General features: G+C 34.9%; 1 protein-coding gene across 9 annotated transcripts in view; it reads left to right on the top strand.

The window, feature by feature from the left end:
- SF3B1 (splicing factor 3b subunit 1) overlaps positions 1 to 19,285 on the top strand; it is a 34,167-nt gene extending 14,882 nt beyond the window's left edge. For 3 of the 9 annotated variants that reach the window (XM_023732940.1, XM_023732938.1, XM_023732942.1), the window contains 21 exons: positions 214 to 293; positions 1,211 to 1,381; positions 4,362 to 4,599; positions 5,344 to 5,556; positions 5,813 to 5,934; positions 7,718 to 7,915; positions 8,011 to 8,112; positions 8,601 to 8,780; positions 9,481 to 9,567; positions 9,695 to 9,965; positions 10,434 to 10,579; positions 10,683 to 10,829; positions 10,960 to 11,085; positions 11,483 to 11,704; positions 12,013 to 12,195; positions 12,281 to 12,392; positions 13,873 to 13,993; positions 14,868 to 14,999; positions 16,055 to 16,327; positions 18,287 to 18,503; positions 18,765 to 18,923. In XM_023732940.1, coding sequence (XP_023588708.1) covers positions 214 to 293; positions 1,211 to 1,381; positions 4,362 to 4,599; positions 5,344 to 5,556; positions 5,813 to 5,934; positions 7,718 to 7,915; positions 8,011 to 8,112; positions 8,601 to 8,780; positions 9,481 to 9,567; positions 9,695 to 9,965; positions 10,434 to 10,579; positions 10,683 to 10,829; positions 10,960 to 11,085; positions 11,483 to 11,704; positions 12,013 to 12,195; positions 12,281 to 12,392; positions 13,873 to 13,993; positions 14,868 to 14,999; positions 16,055 to 16,327; positions 18,287 to 18,503; positions 18,765 to 18,923 — 3,500 coding nt within the window. The other 6 variants (XM_023732939.1, XM_004378182.3, XM_023732941.1 and 3 more) reach the window with 6 other exon arrangements.
- The last annotated feature ends 292 nt before the right edge of the window (positions 19,286 to 19,577 follow it).

The raw sequence follows: 19,577 nt of genomic DNA, 5'->3' as shown, positions 1-19,577 counted from the left end.
TTTAAACTGCTGTAGATATGTTTGTGTTCAAACAGGTTAAATTGATCAGCAAAACTCAATAAAAAGTAAGATGTATAATTATTAAAGTTTTCCATCAAAAATAAATTAAATGATTATGGAATAACGTAATATTAGAGCAGGGAAGATAAATCAACTGAACCTAATTATCCTTTATTTATTGTACTCTTGTCCTGTTGCTGTTCTTTTCTGCAGGAGGGAAGACCCCTGATCCTAAAATGAACGCCAGAACTTACATGGATGTAATGCGAGAACAGCATCTGACTAAAGAAGAGGTTTGTGAACCTTCTTATTTTAATGGTTCTGAAAGAATATAAAGAAAGTTGAGATTGAGAGACTTATATGTTTCGTAATTTACTGCACAAGTAATGTTATAACAGTATTAATAAAAATTAAGTTGATAAAGACTCTCACCCAAAATTCTACCACCTTGCAAATTGAACTTTTCATATTTCTATGTCCGTTTTTGGTCCCTGGCCCCTTGGCCATAATGCATACATCTGAATCTTGGAGTGGATGTATGGGGGCCGGGGGGAGGAGGGTGATGGTGAGTGTCTAAAACCTATGTGTAAGGGAAAAGTCAAATAATTATTCCTTGAAAAATTCCTAACCCTCCCATAAGATTCAGTATTGATATGGGTGGAAAATTTTGAAGGATTCCAGAGATTACCCCATTTTGTTTTAATAATAAACCCCCATAACTTTATTATGTATTAATAGATTTGTTTGTTACATGAATTAAGTGGGATGATGGAGCCCCATTTTAAAATTTTAGGGTAAGTTAATTGTAATCATAAGAATTTTATTTTTACTTACAATTTTTCTATCTTGTTACATAGTCATCTTATTTGCTATTTATGTGAGTTTTGTAGAAAACCCTCTCTTTCAGTGGGTCTTGGCTGTTCACTGTTGATACATGATGAAGATAGTTTACTTCACCAATGACTGTATATAGAGTTGGGTGCCCTATGTTATAAATTCTGTACTTGCTCATCTATTTGTGCAGAAAGACATTGTGTAAAACTGAGAATACAGAAAGAGAATAAGGAATGAGACCCCCAGGAGCATAGAAAGAAGAGTTAGTGCAGTATAAAATAGGATGTTAAATAGAAGTAACTGTACTCATGACATAAAAATAATTTGGGTAACATTTTAAATACAAATGCTCACTGCTTATTCAAAAATTTTTCAGAGAGAAATTAGGCAACAACTAGCAGAAAAAGCTAAAGCTGGAGAACTAAAAGTCGTCAATGGAGCAGCAGCATCCCAGCCTCCATCAAAAAGAAAACGGCGTTGGGATCAGACAGCTGATCAGACTCCCGGTGCCACTCCCAAAAAGCTATCAAGTTGGGATCAGGCAGAGGTAGTATCTTTTTATTTATTATTATTTGAAAATTCTCTGTTACAGAGTAAAGGGTGTTCCTTTTGAAATACTAAGTTTAGACATGTAGGTACATCACATAGTGGAGGGTGAGTACAGTGTAGTGGTCATCCTCATTTTCTAGATGAATAATTTATGCCTTTGACCACATGCTTCAGTGTGCAGTGCTGCCACACTCCCTGAATTGGTTTACTTTCCTAGAGGACTTCTTTACACTGTCAGACTTCATTAGCTACTTCACTTTTAGTTGATGATTTTGCTTCTTTTTTCTTCAAAATATGAACAGTCAAAGAAAACGTCTGCATTTTCCCGCCGTAACATCTACAGTTTTGTCTCTTACCCGCTCTCATCTACTCTGCTTCCCCAGCTGTTAGGATATGAACTGTTTGTGCAAGTTGACCATCTAAAGCTAAGTATCCAACTAATGCTCCATTTTCCGTCTCCTCTTGCTTACTCAAGGACTCTTGTGTAACATCAGTTTTTTTCTCTTCCACCAGCAAACATGTTCTATCGTTCTGCATCTCTTAAAAAAAAATCCTGCAGAAAACCATCCCTTGACTCTCATATCCGCTTTCAGTTACCATCCCATTTCTCTCTTTTTTACTGCAAAATACCTTGAATGAGTTGTCTGTAGTTGGCTGTCTCTGCTTATCTGTCTTTTGCCTGCACCACTTCACCAAAACATGTCAGGGTCATGTGACCACCTTGTTGCTAAATCCAGAGGTTTGTTCTCAGTCTTCATATTACTCAGCATTTTATTAGGTATGACTTTGAAACCCTTTTTTCTTTCAGCCTTTGGGCTTCAGTCTCTTGGTTCTCATACTGTCCTTACTATTCCTCCTTAGTCTCTTTTGCTGGATCCTCCTTGTCTTCCTTTGAACTTCGGGTTGCTCTAGTGCTCAGTCTTTGGACCTCTGTTTCATCTACACTCCCAGGATTTCGTCCGTGTCCTTGAAAGTGTTATCTTTATACAGACAGCTCCCAAATTTTTATAAATATAACCCATATCTCCTCTGTTCTTCAGACTTGTATGTTTGTTCAACCTGACACGTTTACTTGGGAGCCTAATAAGCATTTCAAAATCAGTATTTCTGTAGTAAAATTAGAATTCCTTCATTCTCTCCCTCCCCTCCAGCTTTCTCCTATGGTTTTTCCTGTGTCTGTTTCAGGCCAAACACTTACAAGTCAATCATTTAGAAATCATCCTATACTCTTTTCTTTTTCCCTTATTCCGTATCCTATCTGTAAACAAATTTTGTTGGCCTAACTTTAAATCTATTCAGGATCTAACCATTTTTCATAGCCCCCGTCTCCACCACACCAGTCTGAGCGATTATCAGCTCTAGGTTAGCCTACTGCAGATTTACTTACAAATCAAGAAAAACCTGTCAGACTATGGTAGTATTTTCACAAACTCAGAATTGAAATATAGTATACCGAACACATAATTCTGAACTGTTTATTTTAAGATAGATCTTGAGGAATTCCCTTTTGCTTGCTGTTAGATGAATTGAGAGAATTTGGTTCTGCTGAATATAAGTAATTACTAATTCTATGGTTGACATCTAGTGCTAAATTTTGAAAGTTGGAAAAGAGAAACTTACCTTCCTAGTATCTGATTAACTGCATGCTCATTATAACTGGACGCAAGAGTTGATGTCTTTCTTATAAGTTAGAGATTCAAACCATGTTTTCTTTCATTCTGCTCATTTAATACAACTCTGCCTTAAGTCATGACTTTGGAATTGCAGTGGATGCTAGGAAGGATTTATTTCCCACCTTCCTTTCTAATTCAGCAGGAGGGGCAGCTGCCGAAAGATGAGTTTTTAAACAGTGTATGTGCTTCACTTATCTAATCCAGAATTTCTCGGTTTTGAGTAATACATAGAATCTTTTTAAAGGAAAATATATTCAGTCTTAAACTTGTAAATGTTATTATGCAAATTTGCAAACATAATAAAGCTAGATAAAACTCGTGTAAGAGCATCCGTTAAACAAGTGTACGCAATATACTACAAAACTTGTAGAGTACTCAACGAGTCAATACTTAAGTAACGTTTTATTTTGTTTACACTAAGTCCCTGCTGTGTCGATACAGTATTGTCTGCACTGTGCAGTTTCTTGTGATAGCATTGCTGTTTGATGCCCTAGATCACTCAGTACTTGTCTCCATTTTAACTGCTATGGAACTTTTGATCACTTCAGTCTACTTCTAATCTTTTTTTCATTAATCTTGTCAGCATGAGTTAGGGTGATATTGTTTTATGAAAACATGGTCGTAAATATAAACTTATCTAAAGGATGGAAATCATGTGGCAGTGTCTGGTCATAATTACTTAGGTGGTCAGAAAACATGCTTGTATTAAACACATGTACATAAAATAAAAAACAATTGCTGTTTATTAATTTCAACTCATGACAACCCCATGTTGTGTTAGAGTAGAACTGTTTTCCATAGGCTTTTCAATGGCTGATTTTTTGGAAGTAGATCACCAAGCCTTTCTTCCAAGATAACCTCTGGATAGGTTAGAATTTACAGCCTTTAAAACACAAAAATAGTATTTCTTAGAACTCATGGATTCCCTCTCCCCTCCAAGCCCCCATTTAAGAAGTAGTGATGTAATTAGAGCTGAAATTCTTCGATTGCAGATCTAGATATAGAAACCTTACTTATTTTCCCAGAGTCACAGAGTTATTAGCGATATATTCAAGACTCATACCCAGAATTTTTTTTTTTTTTTTAAGTCAGGGCTTTTTTCACTGTACAAATTATAGCTTTAATTGATTTTGCTCATAAACATATTTGCTAGAAGGTAGGTATCTTAAGTAGAAAGATAGTCTACTGTAATTCTTAATTATAGTGACTAGAAGTAGAACATTTGTTTAAGTTTTTTTTTTTTTTTAAACATATTTTGTAGTTATTTCTATGTAGGTGTGTGATTTTTTTTTTGGCTTTTTTAAGACTCCTGGGCATACCCCTTCCTTAAGATGGGATGAGACACCAGGTCGTGCAAAGGGAAGCGAGACTCCTGGAGCAACCCCAGGCTCGAAAATATGGGACCCTACACCTAGTCACACACCAGCGGGAGCTGCTACTCCTGGACGAGGCGATACACCGGGCCATGCGACACCAGGCCACGGAGGCGCAACATCTAGTGCCCGTAAAAACAGATGGGATGAGACCCCCAAAACAGAGAGAGGTACTTCACTTCTAGTGGAGTCTGGACATGTGCTTGGGTTAAATGTTGACTAGATGAGTGAGATGTTTCAAGCCTGAAATCTGTTCTCTCTAGCCCTAGTTGGACAAGTAAATAACCAGCTGCTTTGGGGATAGATAAAGAACTAGATCATATGCCTGATATTTTTCCTTGGGGACGTTTAAGATTTATTTCAGGAAGAACACCGGGAGAGGAGAGTTTGTAGACCATAGCATCATGTTTTTTGTGTAGATAGTGTGTAGATAGTGTAAAGCTATAATTTAATTAACTTTATCAGAGTAGTTGCAGCAAGTTGAGATTTAATAGTAAATCTGCTTTATTAAAATTTTATAAATAATTCTAAATGACATTTGAGAGTGCTTAATACGTAATGGAGGAAAGAAACGGTTAAAAGCTTGAATCCGGAGTAGCTCAGCTGCATGGACAAATGAAGGAAGTGGTTCAAGGTACATGTAGTGAGTGTCCCTGGGTGGTTAGAATATTTTGTTATGTTTTCCTGTTCCTCGATTGTTAGTTTGTATTGTTATTGTAATCTGTGGAAAAGAAACACTGAAAACAGTGAAAAGTAGATAAATATGCAATGGAGCATAAAATGGAGACCATTTTAGGAATGTCCTGTTTCTGAACTTGAGCATTTTGAGTATGTCAGCAATTTGAAAATAAACAATATTGTTTTGACCATGGTTGAAATTGTGGTCTTAATTCTCTTTTTCTTTCACTTTAAAGATACTCCTGGGCATGGAAGTGGTTGGGCTGAGACTCCTCGAACAGATCGAGGTGGGGACTCAATCGGTGAAACACCAACTCCAGGAGCCAGTAAAAGAAAGTCACGTTGGGATGAAACACCAGCTAGTCAGATGGGTGGAAGCACTCCCGTTCTGACTCCTGGAAAAACACCAATTGGCACACCAGCCATGAACATGGCAACTCCTACTCCAGGTAGAAACTTTCTCATTGGAAATAATTGTTTTTTTCTTACTGAAAATATTTTGAAATTTTTCTTTCTGGTTTTTTGTGTGCTGTTAATGCCATTTTTTAGCAAGGATAAGGGATATGAAAATAAGTCTTGGTTTGAGTTTATAATACAAGAGCAATTAAATATTAGGGCTGATCTTAACTGTCTTATACCCAAGGATCTATGTAGTGATACAGTTTTGCATTATAGATTGTTACAGAAATTTGCTTTTTTTGATAGGTCACATAATGAGTATGACTCCTGAACAGCTTCAGGCTTGGCGGTGGGAGAGAGAAATTGATGAGAGAAATCGTCCACTTTCTGATGAAGAATTAGATGCTATGTTCCCAGAAGGCTATAAGGTAATAACAATGAATATTGAATGTGAATTTGATTTGATTCTTTAAATTATTTGGCAGTTCAAGTTTGCCTTGGCCTTACCCAAATTTACTGCTGCCATTCCATTCCTATAGCTATTTCCAAGTATATTTAGGTTTCAAAAAGTAACGTGGAAATGAAAAGAAATGAACGACATGAAGCTTTTACTACTTTTTGGAATGGAGAAATCCGAAAGACTTCTAGGGGTCTACAGACCTTACTTTGAGAACTGGTTAAAGCTCACATTAGATCATGGTTATTTTACTTGGTACCTCACAAGATCTTGTGTATTTAAGTTATGAGTTACCACAACGCATATTCTTTACCATAGCAATGTGAAGTTTATTTTAAACTATAGAATTTTTTAGTCCCGTGGCGCTTGGGAATATTTGTTGGTCCAAAGGTAGTGTCTTTAGTCAGATAGCTAGTTACTGTCATGCTAGAATTGGAACCCAAGTCATCTGAAAGCTTTTGCAGAGGCCTTTCTGCTAATGACCGTTGCTTATCACAGTTTGTGTGTATGATGTTGTTTTTTTCCTGTTAGGTTAATATTAGAATATTTACGTGTGCATTTTTTGATTTTTGCTTTGTTAACTTCTTTATAGCCTCCACATAATGCAGTGAGTATAGACACTCACAACCTACTATTGACTGCTTGAGTGACTATCACTTACCTTCATTGATTTCCCCGTATTAGTGGGAGGGGAGAATCATATTAATATAAAAAAGGGTAGACCTTTAAGTCCTTAATTTCTGAGTGATGCCAGTGGCCTTGACTTTGATTTCATAGATCTCTAATCTGTAGAATAAAATTCCAAATAATTTTTCAAAATAATTAGTGATCTATGCTGGTGTATATGTTAACAAAGAGTATAAAAATAATTGGATAACAAAATTCAGATAGTATCAATACTTATTATAATTTAATGTTTGTTCTAATAGAAATTTTTAGACACAGCAGCTTAGGCTTTTTGGAAAAGACTTTTATAGGTTTACTGACCTGTCCTGGAATTTGTGTTAAAAACAAATTTTATACTAGTGTAAAAAATTTTTTTTTTACAGAAGTCTTTTTTTTTTTTTAATTTATTGTAAAAATATAAAGAACACACACCTTTTAAAAACATTTTGTTGATTTTGCAAAAGATTTAATCTAACAGCGTATATCATACAAGGTTTTTTGGTAAATACTTTGTTTTTACTTTTTGTGCATTTAACTCATTTTTGTAGAGTTTTAGGCTTAGATATTAAGGTTTGCTCTTATAGCACGGGTTTATGTAAATAATGTTTTAATAAAATTTAATGTTTTACATGTTCTTTATGTACACCTTGTGAGCTTATTTCCATTGATGGGAATACTGTACATGAAATATTCCATGCTTTTAGAGAGGTTTTTTTTTGGGAATCACTGACTCAGATTTTATAATTTCAGAATTTCTTTATGATTTAAAATGTTGGCTCACTAACATTTTACATAGATTAATGTTTGAAAGTGATCAGAATTTTATAAATCTGCCATTTATTTCATTTCCTCACAACCCTAATACATTTTGTATTAATTAGTGGATGAGAAATATGAAAATTTGTCATAAATATTTTGAAAATAATAAGATAGAAGAAAGGGGATAGGTGTTAATTCTTCTCTCTAACCAAGCAAAAACCTTCCTAGCTAGTAAACTTTAAAATATTTTAAGTTCAGATATTATTTATTATGGTGTTCCTTAATTTATAAAGTTATGAAAATCCTAAACTGCCTTTTATCTGTATTAGGTACTTCCTCCTCCAGCTGGTTATGTTCCTATTCGAACTCCAGCTCGAAAACTGACAGCAACTCCAACACCTTTGGGTGGTATGACCGGTTTCCACATGCAAACTGAAGACAGAACTATGAAAAGTGTTAATGACCAACCATCTGGAAATCTTCCATTTTTAAAACCTGATGATATTCAGTACTTTGATAAACTATTGGTAAGTAGTGATAGCAAAAATAAAAATGTTACATTTTGTTTGGGAGTTATAAATCATAGGATCTCATCCTAAAAATTTTTTCTTTATGATATCAGGTTGATGTTGATGAGTCAACACTTAGTCCGGAAGAGCAAAAAGAGAGAAAAATAATGAAGTTGCTTTTAAAAATAAAGAATGGAACACCTCCAATGAGAAAGGTGAGTACTAGTTCATTAAATCATTATGTTCATTATATTTTTATGTTTAGAAATTTATAATTAATTTCTTCGTGTTTATCAAGGGTTTTTATCTAAGATTTTTGTTCTAATAAGAATGCTGAAAAATGAGACTCTACTTTTGTCCTTAAAGCCTTTAAAATGTTAAGACTCAGAGCTAATTAGTGGAATTATGTGGGGAATTGTATTAGCATTCCAGGGCTCCTAATTAGCATTATATGTAACTTATAAAAGGTAGATTATTTAGGGGAAATTAAAGCATTTGACACTCTTGTGATTTCGTTGTTCTACTAAATCACCTTCTTTGAGTTTGAAAAATGTTGAATTTCTGTAGCAGGAGTTCAAACTTCAGACTAATTTTGATAGGATGGAACTCATGGCTGCTCTTCGCAAAATGTTTGTGACATGTGATTCAAAATGCTTGATTGTTAAAAAAAAAAAAACACTGTTTAACTCTACTGTTTTTCCAGGCTGCATTGCGTCAAATTACTGATAAAGCTCGTGAATTTGGAGCTGGTCCTTTGTTTAATCAGATTCTTCCTCTGCTAATGTCTCCTACACTTGAGGATCAAGAACGTCATTTACTTGTGAAAGTTATTGATAGGATATTATACAAACTCGATGACTTAGTTCGACCATATGTACACAAGGTTTGTTCTTTTTAAGTAGTGTTTCTAATGGTTTGATATTTTTATTTTTTAATATAAAAGGAATTCATGCTTTTTTTTTTGTAACAAGATTATGTTTGTATATTTGTGAAATTTAAAAATTCTAAAAAAGTGATAGCTGGTACTATAAATTCATACTAGAAAAGTCCAAGCCTTTGCAAGCCACCTTTAGAGTTAACCAATATTAGATTTATATACCCTCCCAGACTTTTTTCTTTGCACAAGCATGCATTACACACATATAAATATATGTATATGTAGGTGTTAACTTTTTACCAGCTTTACCATAATGGATTCAGTCATATTTTTTCATTTGCTTTTTCTGACATTAGTGTGAGAAAAAGTTATGTCACTATGTTCTGCCTTTTAGTGTCAAGAACCATCTTTTTAGCTGATGGTAATTATCGTTTAGAATTGCAAGATGTAGGTAGTTGTGTAGGGTTTTTTATTGTTGCTGTTGTTCTTTAATACTGAATATTTGTTAGTCTGTGCAGTTAGCAGTTCCCACAAATTTTCATGTTTGTTCTGAGGTTTGAAATTCTGTAATTAAAATTCTTAAACAGTCCCTTGATTAACAAAGGCCTAGTAGTAATTATGAATGTCCTATATATATTGAATTCTGTTGCATTAATTGCTGTAAAAATAAAGCTCCTTCTCTCCTGTTTGTTTTTTTTTCCTCCAGATCCTTGTCGTCATTGAACCACTGTTGATTGATGAAGATTACTATGCTAGAGTGGAAGGCAGAGAGATTATTTCTAATTTGGCAAAGGTATTTATAGTAAATTTCTAGAGAAGGAAGTTTTAAATCTGTTGATGGGAATTACTTGTTTATAGGAGGGAATGATTGAGGGTTAACGTTATCAACTCATGGCTGTTAACTTTTCTTGTCCTTTTAGGCTGCTGGTCTGGCTACTATGATCTCTACCATGAGACCTGATATAGATAACATGGATGAGTATGTCCGTAACACAACAGCGAGAGCCTTTGCTGTTGTAGCATCTGCCCTGGGCATTCCTTCTCTATTGCCCTTCTTAAAAGCTGTATGTAAAAGCAAGAAGTCCTGGCAAGCAAGACACACTGGTATTAAGATTGTACAGCAGATAGCTATTCTTATGGGCTGCGCCATCTTGCCACATCTCAGAAGTTTAGTTGAAATCATTGAACATGGTAAGTCGTAATATAAGTTTGTCTCTCCTTTGTAAGACAAAACTGTGCTGAAATTTGGGCTGCCAATTTGGGGAGATTAATAGAAGGGCTTTAACTACATAAACACCATATAATGTATTTTCTGATGAGGTTTTTAATATTATCTTCTAACCGGCTACTGAGTTTTGCCGTCTGTTAATACTTCATGTGAACAGGTTCTGCAGTTTTACTTTTGAGTAAAACTTTAGGTATATTGCTAGAATCTAGATGGCATTATAGAAATTAGGTAATATTAAACCCATTGCCTTCCTCTGTTCCAACTCATAGTGATCCTATAGGACAGCAGAACTGCCTCATGGGGTTTCCAAGGAGCTGCTGGTGGATTTGGACTGCCGACCTTTTCGTTTGCAGCCAAGCTCTTAACCACTGCACCACAAGGGCTCCTAGGTAATATTAGTGCTTAGTTAAATCGTGTGTTTGGTTTTATAGGTCTTGTGGATGAGCAGCAGAAAGTTCGGACTATTAGTGCTTTGGCTATAGCTGCCTTGGCTGAAGCGGCGACTCCTTACGGTATCGAATCTTTTGATTCTGTTCTAAAGCCTCTATGGAAGGGTATCCGCCAACACAGAGGAAAGGTAGATCCATGAAGTAGATTTTATTTTTATTTTTATTTCTACTCATTAAAGTTAAGGCGACTTAAATGTAATTTACTAACGTACGTTTTTTATTTTAAAATAGGGTCTGGCTGCTTTTTTAAAAGCTATTGGGTATCTTATTCCTCTAATGGATGCAGAATATGCCAACTACTATACTAGAGAAGTGATGTTAATCCTTATTCGAGAGTTCCAGTCTCCTGATGAAGAAATGAAGAAAATTGTGCTAAAGGTAATTGTTCTAGAGTGTTTTTGTTCAAAGTTTGTTTATCTAAACTGAGTTTGTGTTTAAAGATTTTTTTTAAAGAAATTATTGTGTGTTAAACCAGTACTGTATTTATTATTATTTTTTAATCTTTTAGGTGGTAAAGCAGTGTTGTGGAACAGATGGTGTAGAAGCAAATTACATTAAAACAGAGATTCTTCCTCCTTTTTTTAAACATTTTTGGCAACACAGAATGGCTTTGGATAGAAGAAATTATCGGCAGGTGAGTGCTTATTGTTAAAATCTTCAAAAATGATTAGACTAATTTTTTAATAAATTTGAATACATTACATATTATTTTTTGCCCTGATTATCTCAGTTCATGTGTGCTTGATTGTGAAAGGAGATGGATTTTAGTCAACCAATTAAATAACCCAACTGTGAACATTGATGTCTTTGTCTAGTAGATTAAAAGCCTTAATCTGGCTAGGTGAAACCTAGATACAGTTTTACCTTATATCACCTTGATTTAGACTCATGTTTAAATTTTAAACCTTTCCCCTAAAGTTTAATAAATGGCATATTTTACTAGGTCAATAGAATCTTCAGAATATTCAGTTTTCATGATGCCTATTTCCTCACAAAAGCAATAAAAGTTTTTTTTCCCTCCCTCTTTTTAGTTAGTTGATACTACTGTGGAGTTGGCAAACAAAGTAGGTGCAGCAGAAATTATATCTAGGATTGTGGATGATCTGAAAGATGAAGCTGAGCAGTACAGAAAAATGGTGATGGAGACAATAGAGAAAATTATGGGTAACTTGGGAGCAGCAGATATTGATCATAAACTTGAAGAACAACTGATTGATGGTATTCTTTATGCTTTCCAAGAACAGACTACAGAGGTAATAATTCTTACGGCGAGTTGCCACTGGCTTTTGTATCTGTAGAAAAACATTACTTTTCAAACAAATAGTATCCCTAAGAAATAATTGAATTTGGGAAAAAAAAATGCTCATTTTCTTATTCAATTTCTACCAGAGATATTCTTCTACCTCAGGTTTTTACATTTGATTTTTTTTAAAAAGCTGATGTTTACATGGCTGGAAAAGATTGTTAGTATATCTCGATTGTTCATTGACAAAGAGACTAAATTGTAGTTCCCAGTGAATGTAGTCTTTTAATTTAACTTAGCCTTTTTTTTTCTTTTTAGGACTCAGTAATGTTGAATGGCTTTGGAACTGTGGTTAATGCTCTTGGCAAGCGAGTCAAACCATACCTGCCTCAGATCTGTGGTACAGTTTTGTGGCGTTTAAATAACAAATCGGCAAAAGTTAGGCAACAGGCAGCTGACTTGATCTCTCGAACCGCTGTTGTCATGAAGACTTGTCAAGAGGTAACCTTTTGTACCAGATTCTTATTTCTTCACCAAATAGTTTAATATAAATAGTAACATTTTAACATTATTTGTTTCATTATAGGAAAAACTGATGGGGCACTTGGGTGTTGTTTTGTATGAGTATTTGGGTGAAGAGTACCCTGAAGTATTGGGCAGCATTCTTGGAGCACTGAAGGCCATTGTAAATGTAATAGGTATGGAATTTGATGGTCATGTAAGAAATCTTTTGTTTGTTTGGTTTTTAACTTTCTTTGGTTTTTAAAAAGTAAATTAAGAATCATTTAGGAGCTGGGTAATAATTTCTAATACTTTTTTTTGTCACTTTTAAGATTGTAGTTAAGTCAGGGCATATCGCAAACGTCTTTGTCACCCAAAACCCATTTATATTTTACTTTAAAGGGGGAGAAAAGGTCAAGTTTAGAATCTACAGGAGAGGTTGGAGTAGTAACAGCTCAAAAACCTTCCAAGTCATGGAATGGAGAATCCTAGTAGAAATGGTGTTCTAGCTGTAATATATTCTGCCATGCTCGAGGGAAAAAAGACAGCTCTGAAGTTTTAATCTAGTTTTAGAACAAAATATTATGTATTCAACCTTGAATTATGTAGTGATTATAGCAGGTTTTTGGCTTGCTGTCAAATTCAAGGAACATAATCAGGGAGAAAAGTTAAATAAATTATTATCTTGTTTTTATTTATATCCAAGTTTTTAAAACTACCCACTTAGTTTTCTAATTCAAAGTAAAAACACAAGCATATTATAAAATGATCATGGATGTGGAAAGCAAAGCTTTTATTATTTAAGACCGTTAAGATGAAGCAAACAAATGGTCTCTCATATTTACTCCTATTGCCAAAAATAACTTCTGCATGGCTTAGAGGGGCTGAAATAACCTAGTAAGAGGTCAGAATAGCTGGCTGTGTTAGCCACTATTTTTCTCATTTTAGTAAGGGGTTTTTACGGAATGTAGGAGCTCTTTAAAGTATTTCATTTACATACAACCCCCAATTCAGCCCATTCTTTTATGCTTGAAGATAGCTACTTGCCAAAAATCACTTACTTGGCCACTTGTGGGTCTCTGGTTTGCAGGGTGTTGTAAACCATATTGTTTATTAGGGAAACATGGGAAAAAATAATGGAGAGAGAAGCAGAGCAAGCAATTCTAGTTAGAGCAAGAGCCCCTGCCAGCTGCCTCCTTTTTTCTCTCTTCATAGGTGTAAATACCATCCAAGTATGCCCTGCATTGCAGGGAGACTGGAGATCTGTTTGTTTTGCAGTTAAAGGGTAAGGGGGCCCTTTCTGAAAAATTTTGCTTTAATTTACATGTCTATCTCTGGCTTATATTGTTGTGTATGGCCGGAACATAAGCTGTCCCCATATTCAAATGTCAGTGTACAAATACATTTCAAAACCAAGTAAAATTTTTTGTTATTGAATATTCATCATTCTTTAAATCACTTCACTAATTTCTTTCATTTATATGCATAATCAGAAGTTGTTAATAAAAAGTTATAAACAATTCTGAGTCTGGTCAGAATCTGGGCTGTCTCTTTCCATAGGAGCTGTAGTTTATATTTATGCCTGGTCATGTGTATTACATTGCTAAGGAAAAGGAAACATGAACAAAAGTTGCAATTCAAATATTAATTGATAGTTTGTTGACTTTTATTATATAGGTATGCATAAGATGACCCCACCAATTAAAGATCTACTGCCTAGACTCACCCCCATCTTAAAGAACAGGCATGAAAAAGTACAAGAGAATTGTATTGATCTTGTTGGACGTATTGCTGACAGGTAAACAGATTAGCTAACATTTATATAAGCAGTATCGTTTTTCAGATTTAGCCTCTTACGAAAATTTGCTTAGTGTTGCTCACATACAGATGCATTTATGGTCAGGTTATCTGGTATTAATATTTTCAGTGAAGTTGCAATTTGTATGATAATGGGGGTTGGCAGTTTTAAGACTAAACCAGCCTTTCTTCAGGATCTTAAAACCTTTATGCTTAAAATGAGTTAATAACGGTTTGTGCAGTGGTTATAGCACTCAGCTGCTAACCGAGAGGTCGGCCGTTCGAACCCGCCAGTCTCCCCAACCATGGGAGAAAGATGTGGCAGTCTGCTTCCGTAAAGATTTACAGCCTTGGAAACCCTATGGGGGCAGTTCTGCTCTGTCCTGTAGGGTCACTATGAGTCGGAATCAACTCGATGGCAGGGGGTAATGTCATTAAAAATTATCTTTTTTTTTAAGACTAGACTTAATGGTCTGACTGAGACTGGAGGGACCCCGGAAGACGTGGCCCCTGGACTCTGTGTTAGCCCAGAACTGAAACCATTCCCAAAGCCAACTCTTCAGACAAAGATTAGACTGGACTATGAGACATAAAATGATACTTGTGAAGAGAGTGCTTTTTAGCTCAAGTAGCTACATGAGACTAAATGGCCAGCTTCTGTCCAGAGGCGAGATTAGAAGGCAAACAGGGACAGGATCTAGTTGAATGGACTTGGGAAATCTGGTGTAGAAAGGAGGAATGTGCTGTCATAGGGAGAGCAATTAGGGTCACATAATAATGTGTATATAAATGTTTGTATGAGAAACTAACTTGAACTGTAAACTTTCACTTAAAGCACAATAAAAAATTTAAAAATTTCCGTTTTTTTTTTTAAGGGGAGCTGAATATGTGTCTGCAAGAGAATGGATGAGGATTTGCTTTGAACTTTTGGAACTCTTAAAAGCTCACAAAAAAGCTATTCGTAGAGCCACAGTCAACACATTTGGTTATATTGCAAAGGCCATTGGGTGAGTATTGCTTCCTTCCATATTTTTTATTTCTAATAAATCCATTTTGGTATTGAAAATTGCTTCTGTGTGTGTAGAATCCCTCTGAGGCATAGTATAAGTAATGCTGTTGAGAAAGCACTTAATTTAACCACTGACCTTACAGTTTTTGAAATGTTTGTTTAAATTTTAAATTGAATTGAAACAGTTGGGAGATTTTAAAAGTTTTCTTTACTCACACTTGAGATATTTTGGGAGGGAAATAGTACCATTTTGAGAATAATCACAAATTTTTGTTGGTCCTTTTTAGAGTATTGCTTGAAACCAGTTGTTAATGTCACAGTCAGCACAATTCAAGTCTCATATTAATAGAAATGTTCTAAGATGAATCTATAGACTCAATTTACTTGTAACCGTTTTATTAGATAATCTGTGGTTATTTGCTTTCACTCTGTCGGAAACAAACTGGGAGAAACAGTCATTATAGAAAATGAGACACTACATATGGCTTAGTAACTAAGAAATACAAAAGTTAGATTAATTAGTTTTCCCTTTTCCCCCTATTCCTCCTCCTCCTTTCTTGGTAACAGTAATGAATATTTCGGTGGTGGTGTAGTCGAGGAATTTGCAACACATCACTCTTGCACAAACTTTTTTAACCCCAGTGTCCCTCTGAACCTGTGGCAAAATTAATGCTTAATGAAGGGGAGAATAGATGCAGTAAAGGTGTGGGAGAGGGAGCATTAAGAAAAGAAAAACAGATTTTGTATGTGAGGGCATGGAGACCACGGTTTGAGCACAGCCGCCACCATAGGTGCCCATGTTTTGACAACTCAAAGAATTCGATTTAAACATTTAATTAAATTCCTTTACATTTCAGGAAATATAACTAAAGACTGGAAATTACATTTGAAAAGGAATCCATTAGAATTAATTTTTTTTCTTTAAAACCGACATTTTAATTTAGATGTTCTTAAGTTTATTAAGTTCCGCTTCTTTGCATTTTTTTCTTTCTCACTTGAAAAAATTTTGACTTGTCATTTAAGTTTGTTGACACGTTTTTTTTTTTCTGCCAGCCCTCATGATGTATTGGCTACACTTTTAAACAACCTCAAAGTTCAGGAAAGGCAGAACAGAGTTTGTACAACGGTAGCAATAGCTATTGTTGCGGAAACATGTTCACCCTTCACAGTACTTCCTGCCTTAATGAATGAATACAGAGTTCCTGAACTGAATGTTCAAAATGGAGTGTTAAAATCACTTTCCTTCTTGTTTGAATATATTGGTGAAATGGGAAAAGATTACATTTATGCTGTAACACCATTACTTGAAGATGCTTTAATGGATAGGTAAGTGACTTGAACTAAGTGAAAGAATTCGAATTCCTATTTTGTTTTAGAATTTATTGAAATAATTTTTAGATGACTCATCTAATAATTATCCTAGCCTTGATTTTTATTAACCTACATAGATGACTATTAATATTTTCAAATAATATATTTATGCTATAGTGGTTCCCAAAGTTTTCCAAGTCCCACCCTTTTTATTCCTTTTCATATCTATTACAGAGTAAATATATTTCAAAGAGCAGTAATTGATTTAACTTGTGTTTTAAAATTAATCAAATACAATTAGAGGAAATGATGAGCATGAGGTAAGTGTGGCAGAGACCTGATCTTTTTAGCTTTTTATTTCAGGTGAAGCGAAGCTTTCTGAACTACTGAATATAGCCCGCCAGAGCCACACTATTTCCATTGCAGACCCCCAGTTGTTCAGATGGTGACCACTGATACAATACTACTTGAGTTATTTGACAGTCAGGTTTCTGATACTTTTTCATTCAGCCATCTAGACAGACATGTAGCCTTGAACAGAAAACAACTGAAAGGAAAATGCAAGGTCCAAAGTAGTAAGAGAAAGGACTGTTTTCACTGGCTCTTTGTTTTTCTGGAGAGATAAGTTACCCATGTTAGAGTCCGTTCAGTTACTTTTGTGTACTGGTTAAAATTATTCAGGTTATTACAGTTAATTGCCTTCTAGAAGGGAAACTTGACAAGATTCAGTAAGTTACCAGAAGACGTATATATACCAGACATGGAGACAGACTAAGAATTGTGCTCTGTAAAAGCATAGCCACCTGGGACTGAGTAAAGTAGGGGTAAATCACCCATGTTCCATATTCCTCAGTGAGATCATCTGTAGCCTTAACCTTATTAGCTTCATAGTGAGGTGACTGTTAACGTGACCTTTAGTTACAAATTACTACCTGTTGAGGTAGTATCTCTATTGAACCTTACTAAATGGAAACAGTACTTTAGTTGGAAAGCTTATTAATGAGGAACACTGCTTCACTACAGTGCTGAAGAGATTAGACATTATTATAATAAAGAGAAAATTGGATGCTAGTAAGTACAAATATTTTTTCTTATACTTTCGAGGTATTCTTTTGAGAACAAAGATGGGAACTCATTTTTATACCCATCACAAACCCCAGTAGTTCAGTAGTCATTGTGGAATGACTAACTCAATGGTTTGTCAGAAGTAAAAGTTCAGTTAACATAGGAGATGGTAGAGATCTTATTTCTGTAGGTTTGAGAAAAATTATTGCTCCCTTTTTTCTTCTTTCCCCAAATTAAGTTCTACTCTTTTTGAATGAAATGTAAAATTTACAAGGGGAAAGATTAGATTTTTATGTAGTTATTATATACTGAGGAGCCCTGGTGGTGCAGTGATTAAAGTGCTCGACTGCTAACCAAAAGGCCTGTGGTTCGAACCCACCAGCTGCAGGTGGTGGAAGAAGGATGTGGCATTCTGTTTCCATAAATATTTACAGCCTTGGAAACCATATGGGGCAGTTCTCTGTCCTTTGGGGTCACTGTGAGTCAGAACTGACTTGACAGGCAGTGGGTTTTTTTAGAGGGGTTTATTATATACTAGTATCTGAATTGCTATCAAAGATTTCAAGATTGTAAAAGATTACTGTTAATAATACATATGTAAGAGGCACATATTGTCCTTTTAGTAGCATATTAAAATGTGTAGTGTACCAGACTCTCTTGCTCATGTACTTTTTAAAGGTTAGTTAGAAAATATGGCTTACTTTTGAGCCATAGTGAGGTTTGAGTCATTAATGCAAAAGTTCTCAAGTAGAATGAGTCATTCTAAAAGTATATCAAATACACAAAAGTGTTAGGATGACTTCATATTTTCTCAGTGCATTGAATTAGTAGTTTAATTTCTAATGGGCAGATGAATATTTCCTGTAAAACTAAGACTGTCTTAACAATGAGGATTTTTTCTTATTACAGAGACCTTGTGCACAGACAGACGGCTAGTGCAGTGGTGCAGCACATGTCACTTGGGGTTTATGGATTTGGTTGTGAAGATTCACTGAATCACTTGTTGAACTATGTGTGGCCTAATGTGTTTGAGACTTCTCCTCATGTCATTCAGGCAGTTATGGGAGCCCTCGAGGGCCTGAGAGTTGCTATTGGACCATGTAGAATGTTGCAGTATTGTTTACAGGTAGGTTAAAGATTTTTAAAAGTTTATTCAATGAGGAAAGTAATTGAGCTTAACGTGTTGAATTAAGTCACTGTTCATAATTACTAATAGAGTATATCGTGCCAAATGGGAATACCGTTGTGCAAGTTGAGGGAGGATTAGATATTTATCTGTGCTCACTGCGAAAATGTTGTACAGTTGTCAGGTTTTTTGTTTCTTAATTGTGTTAAAGTTATGTGTGTTTTTGCAAATTGAAGTAATGTAACCTTTCGCTTATTCTAGGGTTTGTTTCACCCAGCCAGGAAAGTCAGAGATGTGTATTGGAAAATTTACAACTCCATCTACATTGGTTCACAGGATGCTCTCATAGCGCATTACCCAAGAATCTACAACGATGATAAGAACACCTATATTCGTTATGAACTTGACTATATCTTATAATTCTATTGTTTATTTTGTGTTTAATGCACAGTTGTTTCACACCTTAAACTTGCTTCAATTTGGTGATGTAAACTTTTAAACATTGCAGATCAGCGTAGAACTGGTCATAGAGGAAGAGCTAGAAATACAGTAGCATGATTTTTAAATAACCTGTCTTTGTTTTTGATGTTAAACAGTAAATGCCAGTAGTGACCAAGAACACAGTGATTACACAAACTATACTGGAGGGATTTCATTTTTAATTCATCTTTATGAAGATTTAGAATTCATTCCTTGTGTTTAAAGGGAATGTTTAATTGAGAAATAAACATTTGTGTACAAAATGCTAATTTGTGTGTGTTTTTTGAACATGACTTGTAAAATGAGGAACTTTGGTAAAGTATTGGTTTGTGTAGAATAAGTGACTTAATTTCATTTTCTGTCACCTGATTTATAGAAAGTAGTTAACAGAATGCAAACTATATAAAGTGATGGCATCTTTGTCAAAAGTAATAAAATCCCATTGTTCTGCTGATAATGACGGAAGAGTTGCTTTGGGGCTGTTCACTTGAAACTAGCACAACCGTTCCATCACCATAGAAAAGTTAGCACCTTTGCTGAACTGTCTTGAAGAATATTATTTTGTACTTACATAGCGCCTTTCATCTCTTGATT

Source organism: Trichechus manatus, unplaced genomic scaffold, assembly GCF_000243295.1.
Source record: "Trichechus manatus latirostris isolate Lorelei unplaced genomic scaffold, TriManLat1.0 scaffold00056, whole genome shotgun sequence".
Lineage (NCBI taxonomy): Eukaryota > Metazoa > Chordata > Mammalia > Sirenia > Trichechidae > Trichechus > Trichechus manatus.
The sequence above is the reverse complement of the archived record's forward strand: the minus strand, read 5'-3'. Positions and strand labels throughout refer to the sequence as shown.